The following is an 11,038-nucleotide window of genomic DNA, read 5'->3' as shown; positions in this document are numbered from 1 at the left end:
TATTGTGAAAAGGCATCATCATACCAAATCGAAAGGTGATATTTGTCTATTTCACACATTTCAGTTATAACTGTCAATAAAATCTGACAACTTTTGTGGACCTGAACCAACAACCTAGATTACAGATCCACAATTGTGCTCCAAGGCGATTGTCAATTTTGAAATACAACACATAATAGTTTAACTGTTAGTATTTTTACACACTGATGGGTAAACAATGTTACAAATTGTGGCTGCTTCAGGCATTTTGAATGAGCTTGACTAGATAAAGGTTTAAAAACCAACTGCACCAAATGCAAACATAAGACTCAAATAGAGACAACTTTATCAGAGTTAGCATGGCATGACAGCCATTAACTGGTAATCTTACTCAACATAGGTCAAAATAGTGACCACAAAATGTCAACACAAGAAAAGAAAATTCAACTCATCCTACACTGCACCAATAAAAAATAAAAAAAGATCATCAACAGAGTAATACCACACAAGGCTAGAAATTTCCTATTACATAAAATCATCAGCTGTTTCATAAAAGAATTAGAATTTAAAGCAGGACAGATTAACATTGGAAAATGATGCTTAAGTATAAGATCGATACTGAATAGAGTGAAGCTGCTTGAAAAGGATATATTTTACATTCCTTTTAACTTACAATAGCTGCTCCCCCTTCAGGAGTGCTTATGATACAAAGTCTACAAAGTGGTATAAATCAAAGATTCATTTAACACAGTGCAAGCTAAATATCCTCTATAAAATATTATATAACCCACAAGTGACTAATATCATCACTTTACCAAAACATCAAAAAAGAAAAGAAAGAATTTTATCCAGAAGTGAACCTTGTTTATCCTTGGATTTTGAAGCACCTCCCATACTAGCCACGACATGCTATAGGCCTGTGTGTTTCTAAGGCGTAGAGAACAACCATGCAGATGAGATAGTCGCTTCATTTAGTCTATGTGCTGCTTTTTACTTCAGTTTTAACCCTACTAGTTACTTTAATTCTTTTATGCTAAAAGAAGAATTTGAATGCTTTCGTCTCTTTGTTTCAGGCTCTCCTAAATGCAAGGCAACAAAATTATCTTCATTGGGGCAATTCCTTAGTTCAGAAAGACTTCTAAATTTCAAGTCTTCTTTTGGGTAGCTTTGATGTAATGCAGACTTGCCTGCATAACTTGGAATGAACTGGTGTTCTACATTTGGAGCTGCATCAATCTCATTTATGATATGAAATTCACAGGGCCTTAATGATGGGTTGAATCCGTGAGAGGGTTCGTCTTCAACTGGAACTTGCCGGATGTTCAAGCACAAAGGCTCAAAGCTCTCTTCAAGCTTTTCTTTTATTGGGACAGTGAGAGAGGATTCTCCAACGGTAGAATCAACTCCAGCAGCAAAACCATTCCTTTGCTCTAGCACCGCAGCTACAAAATGACCAAAGAACGGGAAAGTCAGCTGTAAATGTTCAGCAAATAAATAAATTATAAATATAGTCACTCATGCTCCAGTCCCATTTCTAAAAATGGTTGGCGGCAAAAGGGGTCCCTTCCTTAAAACCTGTGTATGGCAAGGCATCCACAAGAGTGTTTGTAGCATACTTGCATATTTCATCCCATCATCTTTTCTCAGTCAGCCAATGGCTTGTGAGTTTAAGGAACTTAAGGGACATCCAAGCTTATGAACGAAAGAGAAGGAAAAAAAAAAAAAAAAGAGGAAGAAAATCTAATTCGGTATCGAGCTGGTTGCCTAACCCTATCCTATATAATGTTATTTAGCAATGCATGAGAGAAGACAATGGGGCCCTATCAAGTACACAGGATATATGCAAAAAGAGAACCTCTTAAGCAAACAGAACAGGGGGAGAAAAAGGGGCGAAAGTCATACAATTCAAAAATTCCAGAAAGGCAAACTAGAGCGAGATGGAAAGCATTTTGAGCATCAAACAAACAAATACAGTTAAAGACATGCTCATTCCTCCTTGTCCAATAAGACAGGCAAGAAACATTCACCATATCTGAACACTCAACCCAGCCTGAAAGGCTTATCTAACAACACTCAGAATTACTTTCTATAAATTTTACACTAAATGTACTTTCGTATGTTTTGGAAGTTTTGAACCTTCACAGAAGGATGCATGCTTTCTGCAATTGAATCAAACCAAGTCAATTGCATTCTTAAACCGCTTAATAGTTGACTATATGCTTCTACAAGGAATCCACTTACAATATTTGATGTGAGTTCCTCCTGCTAAGATGCGAATGCAAAGAGCTTCGAACAACTAATACTACCACGTAAAGTTTTAAACAATCAAAACTTTAACCTATGCGTTTAAACAAGCAAAACCCAATTTCAAATTTTTGAATTTAAATATTAATTTGTAGGCTTACAGCAAAAGAACATATAATTATACTTTAAAGTCTCAAACCAATCCATAATAAAATCCTCAAGAAATTTATGCAATATGTAGTAGATGCAAACAGACGAACAAAATTAATCATTTGGACACCAAAATGCATCGTTGCAGTTCAAAGTACAGTGCACATACTGTAGGGAAGAACCCTTTTCTCAATCCAATTACAGAAAAAATTTCTACTATAAACCATCTTACCCGTTGCTAATCCCTATGATCATTGGCCAGATTTTCTCATCCAAAAGTTTTTCAAAGAGGACATCTCTATCAAGAATTGGCATATTATATACTTTATTTACACAAGAATTTACTTATGGGTGAATATATTACCAATAAGAATACAATTTGGAGATGCTTTTTATATCTAACATTTGCTATCCCTCCCGTAAACCTCAGACTTAGCCAATTTCATTCAGAAATTAGTAACATTGGCATGTATGCAGAATTCCTATATCCCTAAGCATTGATTGTTGTTATAAGATACTAAGGTTATTGATAATGGGCTTGGGCTTATACTATAGTACTAGTGCTTGGTCTAATTAATAGTATAAGTAGGTGCATTAAGTTATTGTATTTGTGAGTAATATCTTACTATTAATCTCATAATATACTGTTAGCCGTGATTCTCTCTTTTTCCTTTTCCTTGTCTAACACCTAAAGTTTCAGCATGGTATTAGTGCAATATCATCCCTTGTAATGTCCATGATTGCTTCTGCTATCTGAGTTTCCAAAATATGGAATTCTCCTTTGTATATTCCCCAATTTGTTTTTTCCATAAAACTTTATAATCTCCTCTGATATCTTCTGTATTTTGACACCTTGAAAAAAAAAATGAAAACTTAAATCATGACCTCAAGTTCAGAATTCTGGCCGACCCATTTGAGAACTTTCAGGCGACCCTTGGGCAGTTGCCAATGAGGAACCAGCCGGTCATGTCTGACCAGTGATGGGTGGACATGCAATGGTGGCTGGGTTGACCGTTTGTACTAATGAGGTTTGCACATCTTTCTCTGTTCCGTGTGTTGGCATTATGTACACCCTCAATGGCATTAGGTGATTGATTTTCCAGCAGGGTAGGTTTGATCAGCAGCCGAAGCTCTTGGTTACGGTTCTGGAGAGCAGGTTTCAGGTCTCAGTTCTCTATTTTCTGCATTCTCTTGGCTGGGTTGCCCCTACTTGGATTAGGAGGAGATCCTGAGTCTCTCAGTTGCCTTCCTTTGTTGTTCTGTTGCTGTTTTGATTGGGTCTTCATTGTTTCTTGCATTTGGAGCTTCTGGCCTTGAATTTGGTGCGTTTTAGTAGTCTGGGTGCTTCGCCAACCTGTTTTGCCCTGTGCGTGCTTTTGCAATTATGAGGAGGAACATTGAAGCTAGCTCAACATTGCTGACCACATTTAGGCGGCACATGGTACCATATTGGGCTACAACCAGAGTGGTGAGACTTGAGAAGTTCCCGTTGACAGTGTTTGGCAGCACTTGGACGGTGGCAATGATGTTTTATTAGCTGGTCTGACTCTGTTTAGTTGTGTTTGAAGTTTTGGAAGTAATTTTGTGTTGTTTGTGTAGACATTATTGTTTTCGGTTTCTTTCTTTTGCTATCAAGGGTTTGCAGATTGAAGACTTTGGACACTAGTAAAGGTCCAATTGAGTTACTAGGTGGTATTATACCCAACTGTGTTTTGGATATCAGTTTCAAGGTTGAGGGGCCCCCAAGGTTTTGTAATTTTTTTTGTTGAGACCAGTTTAGTTGGTTTAAGTGTTTGTTGCGTTCTTTGTTTTTAATGAGTTTGCTACTTGTTATTGTTTATGGTTTAAGTAAGCTTAAGTTTGAGGGGAAGTGTTGGAAGATATTAAGGTTATACGTAGTGGCTTGTACTAGTAGTACTAGTCCTTAACCTGGTATAAATATGTGCATTAGGTTATAATTGTATTTGTGAGTAAATATCAATCTCATAATATATTGTTAGTCGTCCTTCTCTCTTTTTCCTTTTCGTTGCCTGAACCCTAAAGTTATACCAGTTGTGAAACAATAAACCACAGAATACAGCAGCCTTTTGCAGATGATTCTATTAAGGGAATTGGATTACTAACAACTGAAATATTTCAGAAACAAACCTTGGAGTGCTACATTTGTTGTTATGAGATCTAATTCAAGGAGATCAAGAAGTCGGCCAAGGTCGACTCCACTTGTCCAATTTTCTGGGGGTTGGCCAATTTTTAGTTTCAAACGACCCCGATTTGCTGTCCCACCCCAGATAATGCCAACAGGGCGTGGCTTTTCCCCATTCTGACCAGTCAAAAGAATGAGGCTTCCACTGTCACCTTCAAGGTCAAATGTCTGCTGGTTCTCACCAACAACAAGAAAATCCGTGAGAAAACAAATCCCTTTCTCATCATTGTACTCTAGGGCATAGGCCATTATAGTCCCGGTAGTCAAACCAGAACTTCTTCCAACTTTAATCACTTGCCTTCCAATGAGACTGTGGATTGGAGACTGCAAGTCTATAATGTTGACATCACCAATCTCACCAACACCTTTTACAGATGTAATTACATTGTTCATATTGAAATCTTCTGCAAATGGGATGAAGGCCCCATCGGCTCGAACAAATGTTTCTGCAAGATAACAAAGTAGTAATTTGCATGTGTGGCAATGTGGGGGTCAGGACCCAATGGAAAATTCTAAGGCAAAATCATAACCAACAAATTTGAAATGAGATTATCACAAGTTTGACATGTCATTTTGGAAAGACATAAAAATCAAAAACTCTTATCTCATTATAAGAACTTAAATCACAACTAAGTGCATCATCTCCTAGTATCAGCGGAGGGTGAAAGAATTAGATTTAGTAGATGAAACAAATATTCAGCATCACATTATGGGGGTTTGTTTATCAAGCATAATGCAGACAACAGAGCAGTACAAGTCATTGCTGTAGGAAAAGTGCAAAGTGAAAAATTTGACTATTCAGCACAAATTTTTTACTGTCAAGAGCTGAACAATATAACACCTCAATGAAATAATTAGCAGAAAAACTCCAACATTATATTTGTTCACAATTGCAGCAGGATACCACCTTTCAAGATAACACTCTAAACAGAAAGGTCTTCAACTCAACTGTAAAGCCATACTCATTAAACCCCTGGCCCTATCTTTTGGGTTCCAAAGTTTGAATATCGAGCATTCCCTCAGGAAACCCACTAAACAAGATTAAACCAAGAGGCAGCTTTTGGTAGTGAGGTACTTCTACTTTTGTTCTTCCTCAAAAGTTGAAAAAAAAATTCTAAAGAAACTTCACTTGATTTTATCTATATATTGGATTGAAGAAACTTCATTTGGTTTACTTGTAGAACACAGCAACATAAAACCTATTATTTTGACACTAACGACATGAAGTTAAAAACCAAATGTTAAGATTCACAAATAGCTCTTGACTGAGAACTTCTGGTTGTTGACCACAATAGGTAAAACATTCAAGATAATCTGCAAACAGGAATCACATTACCTGGGTTTGTTCCTGCGAAAATGCCATACCAAAGATCATCAGTAATAAATGATGTTGCTCTCTCAACTGCACCAAGATATACACCAGGTCCAAGGCTGGGTGGTAACGGATGAAACATCTTCTGGTTTGGATAGTCCAAATCGACAGCTACATGTCGATTTGTTAGAAAACCAACTTCACGATTTCCTGTTCGGCTTTTGACAATAGCACCCAAGGTTCCATATGTCTCTTGGCTAGCAACCTTCAAGGAGAAGAAATTAAAAAATTATAAACGAGAAAATGGGGAAATAATTACCCAGACTTCAGAATGATGCCAGCATTAGATCAAGGTTCAAGGTAATGATGACAGGAAAGCAATATTTGGAAAAATAAGAACCAATCTAATCAAACAGTACCAGGAACAATTTTAGAAGTAAAGAAACAATTGAAAATGAGTTTTATGTACTATCATCTGTTCTATCTAGTAAAAGAAAGAAACTGGTGGTCATCAGCATAGCATAACCATCAAGGCACAAAAGAGACAAAAACAATTATTTTTTTGCAACTATGACTGCTACACCATTTTAGCAACCATTTCATATGGAGAAATGCTTTATTTTTATTTACTCCCAACTAAACCCCGTCTAGCAAGGGTGGGGTGAGGGCAATCCTTGTGTATGGAGAAATGTATCTGAAGAAATTATTGCTATGATGGAAAACTATTATCTCAGCCCATTAAAAACAAGAAATCCAAAACTTTGCCTTAGGTGATTTGATAATCTACAGATGCACACACCCACGCAGAAAGCTGGAAACAAGTAAGAAAACACCTAAACACTAAATTGGTAAGTAAAATTGAAAGAAAATTTCCACTTTGAATCCAAAATGTGATTGCCAATTTGTTAATCCCACCAGTTTTTAAGACAAGTTAACAGTTTACCAACCACAAACATTCATCATTACTGCAACCTCTATATTTCATCGTTAATACAATTACTCAAAATCTCTTATCATCCATCAACAACACTAGCTCCATATCTTCTATCATAGACCAATGACACTTTCTCAAGACTAAATTTTAGAATGAATGGGTTGAATTGTAAAACAAAAACCATATATAATTTAGTGCCACGTTTGTAACCTGATCTGAACCAAGAGGAAATGTCAATTTTTTAGCAAACTGGCAAGTAATTATCCAATTATATTAACTGGTACCCCATAGAACCCAAGATATCTCAGAAAGTCTTGTTTTCCTGCCAGATCACCATACCTTATCATCAAATCTATTTAGAAAGGAAGAAGCACTATAATATCAAATATTTAACTGCATTTACCTCAGTAAAAACAAAAACGATTGTTAGAGATATATAAAACCATTAATATAACCTCATCCAACAGCTTAAACTTTTGGGTTGAATTGGTTCTTTACATGGTATCAAAACCTCGGTGTCACGGGTTCGATCCTCACCGCCCCATTAATTAATAATTAATCAAGTCTTGTGGAGTTTCTTAACACAGGTAGGTGGGCCTGTGCATTTTCTACCTTTCAAACCTAGTAGGCTCTAGTGTGAGAGAGCGTGTTAGAGATATATAAAATCATTAATGTAGCCTCATCCAACAACTTAAGCTTTTGGGTTGAATTAGTTCTTTACAAAGATGATGATGACCATGATGGCAGGATGATATAACTCTTCTTCAGTATCAAATTAAGAAACGTTATTTTCCTTTGACTTGCATTTAGTATTCAGAAAATGCAATACATAAAAGAAATTGATTCCTCAAAGCAAAAATACCTGAGAACCAGAGCCAACACATGAACCACTTCCCCTTAAGCCATCAGCAAGCTCCGTATATAATTGTTCTTTAGGAGTTTGTGCAGGTGCACCATAATAGGAGAACTCCACAACATCCACATCACACCAAACACCTCCTGGCCCCTGTTTGGAAAATTAAGAAATGACTTCAGCTTCATTAAAGATTAGAACAACCTTTAGATCTTACAAAATGCTGATATAGTTCCATAGTTGCTTTAAGATGGTGTTTTTAGAGAAAAAAAGATTTTATAATATGTTAGGCTATTACTATAAAGCATTTGTTTGTTTCCCGTTAATTTATAAAATCTGTCTAATTAAATTAACAAAAAAAATAAAGATGAAAAAGTACATAATGTAGTTTGATAGACTACATTCAGTTAGCATTTGACACCTAAAACGCATAGAAGAATTTGATGTTAACACAACTCAGGCTTAGGTTAACAAAGAACCATAGATTAGTCTAAGTTAGGTAAGGAAACTGACCAATAGAAAGGTAGGTGATAATATGAGAGAAGATCACTTTCTCATACTAGCAATTTCTTAATCATTTTATCATAAAAGAACATTGTAGGCCAAAGATAAATAGCTGACATTGCCTTATCAGCATGTGGACAACCATCGCACCCATGGGATGTCCCAAAAAATTTTGGTGCATGATTTAGTAAAAAACAATGTTAGCAAGTGATTATTTTAAAGATTTCCCCTGTCTACAATTCTATAGTTTTTTTTTTTACAAGTTATATATATCCAAACCATGGTGACAATGTAATACTTATATGTCAATACTAAATACAAAGACAACCGAAATGGAAACAACAAAAGAAAATAATCAATAATTCAATTGAGAAGTGTAAGGAGATCCACTAAAGCCACGTAGAAACCTGCAATACAGCCAGAAGAACCAAAATTCCCCACCTCAAGGGCAGCAGGAAGGCACTGAACATGGTTGAGCCATTGCCTGTGAACTTTATGGGCAACGAAGACAAGAATAGCTGGAATATCAGTCAAAACACCTCCTCTAATCCGAAATCCAATTGCAGTGCCAAGACTAAATCGGCGTAAGATCTTGCTATGAAATGCCCTAATAGTCATCAGTTCAAGCAAGGTAGTAGCTTGCTGTCCTGTGGGCAATCGACCCAAAGTTTCAGGTAGCACTCCCTTTTGAAGGTTTCCAAAATAGTTGGCCCTATCTTCCGCTGCATCATTCCAGCGACTCAACGTAGGCCAAGAAAAGTAGGCAGCATTGCTATCAGAATGCTGGGCACCTGCTGCAAAAGGTTGCACAGGTGAAGGACTGGATGAAGGATTAGGATGACCATAGTAGTTCCTTTCCAGGTCCAGGGCCGACTCCTCTGATTGTGTTGATCCAGAATGGACTCTTAAGTCCAATCGAGTCTGATTCATCTGTCAGCTCTCCTACATCACACTTAACGCAGCTTAACAAACTTAGATAATTGAAGACCCAGATCCAGTTAACCCCGAATCAAAACACTGTTTACTGTTATGCTCAAAGCCTCAAACTAAGAAAGACTTTTCAATTAACAAAAAAGCTTAAACAAAAGTGGAGAAAATTCTTGGGAGAGTATATTTTGTTTAGACTTGTCTATAGACTTAACCAGCAACAGAAAAATGTTTGCTCAAAATAAGATTCATCTGCAAAAAGTAAACCTAACAAGTAAATGAATATCATGTCATGAACATAATATAAACAACGCACACTAGAAAATCCCAATACATTTGAACAGGAAGCTCCATAAGTTTTCAGAAAATAAATAGCAAAATACAAACAATTGAACATAGAGATTATTTTAGCAAGTTCTTCCGTTGCAAAGGCTAGCACAGCCCAACTCAATAAATTTGTCATATGAGAACATAAAATATAAGCTATCAAATATAATGGTACTCTAGACTTGTATACAAAATATCAACATCACTTTGAGCACTAAATCAAAGATTAGGATTACCACCTTAAAACCAAATTTTTAGCAAATCTGCTACTGATACATATAAAGTATATCCATAAGAAGAAAAAGAGTAGGAAATTTACAAATGGTCATGCGCAGTGTCACAGGAAAATCCTGAATCTTCACGTGCACTAACAGCTTAAAAATCCGAAGCTTATCTCAAGCTACATGCTTTTATCAGAAGAGAGATTGAAACAAAGTAAATCCAGAAAGTCACATGAAATGGGTAACCAAAAATGGAACAATGGACAAACACAGTGTTGAAAAGCAAAACGACAACTGACCCGTCTCGGGAAAAAAATAAAAATAAAAATAACAGAAAACACCAACTTTCTCAGCCAAGGCACAACACAATCAGTGTGAAAACAAAACGTAACCCATTAAAAAGGGTTGTGAAAAGATACAATTTTGCAGGCTCGGTCACAGAAAACTCACCGATCAGCAATGTTGGAGCTATGAAAATGGACTCAAAACGAAGAAGCTTGAAGGTTTTCATGCCCTAGTACATGGAAATTCTATGCCAATCATCTATCAGATTAAGATTGCAGAAGAAGGGTATCACTTAATCTAATAAGAGCAGTTTCATAGGGTGCAGCATGAGAATAATAGTCACAGCTATAGCTACTGCCGCCAAGCTTCCCCTTCTTGCTTGGCCTCAACTTTGTTGTATATGTGTGTTTGTGTATGTGTGTGAGAGAGAGAGAGAGAGAGAGAGAGAATAGTGATGATGATGATGAAAGAGCACTAACTATACTATACTTGTGGAGGGTCAAGAAGCATTAATATAACTGTATCTAGTATCCTATTATATCTACTATGTTTACATGACAATACAAAATCAATGTATTAATATTAATTCTTTTAGCCCTTTTCTGCTGCTTTAATTTTTTTATATTTATATTGTTGTTTTTTATTTTTTATTTTTTAAGCTATCTAACTATGGATCCTATCTGTCACAAACTTACAATTCTGAGTGGGGAAATTTTAACGGTGGAGTTTGTGGCACCTAGACAATAATAAGGAAAATAAAATATATATATATATATATAGGTAGGATCCTTTGATATCATTGTCAAATTTAAAATTTGACACTTTATATGAGAGCCGTTAGATCAAAAAAGATCAACGATTCTGATTTGTAAGCATATGACACCATTGATATTTGTTGATCTAACACCTCTAAGATGAAATTTGACACCTCATCTGATAGTCGTTAGATCAAAAAAGATCAACGACTTTGATTTGTAAGCATGTGACACCATTGATCTTTTTTGATCTAACTACTATCAGATAAGGTGTCAAATTTCAAATTTGACTCTGATGTCAAAGGATCCTACCTCCATATTATATTTATATATATTTATATATA

At 36.0% G+C, this 11,038-nt stretch overlaps 1 protein-coding gene across 4 annotated transcripts; it reads right to left on the bottom strand.

Moving 5' to 3' along the window:
- Positions 1–597: 597 nt before the first annotated feature.
- On the bottom strand, positions 598–10,403 carry LOC133299296 (protein NARROW LEAF 1-like). 4 transcript variants are annotated; one of them, XM_061498741.1, is made up of 6 exons: positions 10,105–10,403; positions 8,621–9,131; positions 7,685–7,828; positions 5,913–6,153; positions 4,522–5,022; positions 598–1,421 (listed from the first exon to the last, which is right to left on the bottom strand). In XM_061498741.1, the coding sequence occupies exons 2-6, from the start codon at positions 9,107–9,109 to the stop codon at positions 994–996; spliced, it is 1,803 nt and encodes a 600-aa protein (XP_061354725.1). In that variant the 5' UTR covers positions 9,110–9,131; positions 10,105–10,403; the 3' UTR covers positions 598–993. The 4 variants fall into 4 exon arrangements, with proteins under 4 accessions (XP_061354725.1, XP_061354726.1, XP_061354727.1 ...); XM_061498742.1 differs by having other exon boundaries at positions 8,621–9,121; XM_061498743.1 differs by lacking the exon at positions 10,105–10,403 and having other exon boundaries at positions 8,621–10,054.
- Positions 10,404–11,038: the final 635 nt, after the last annotated feature.

This window comes from Gastrolobium bilobum, unplaced genomic scaffold, assembly GCF_033153095.1.
Source record: "Gastrolobium bilobum isolate Gb01-03AN ecotype WA unplaced genomic scaffold, APGP_CSIRO_Gbil_v1 utg61611, whole genome shotgun sequence".
NCBI classification, from domain to species: Eukaryota; Viridiplantae; Streptophyta; class Magnoliopsida; order Fabales; family Fabaceae; genus Gastrolobium; species Gastrolobium bilobum.
The sequence above is the reverse complement of the archived record's forward strand: the minus strand, read 5'-3'. Positions and strand labels throughout refer to the sequence as shown.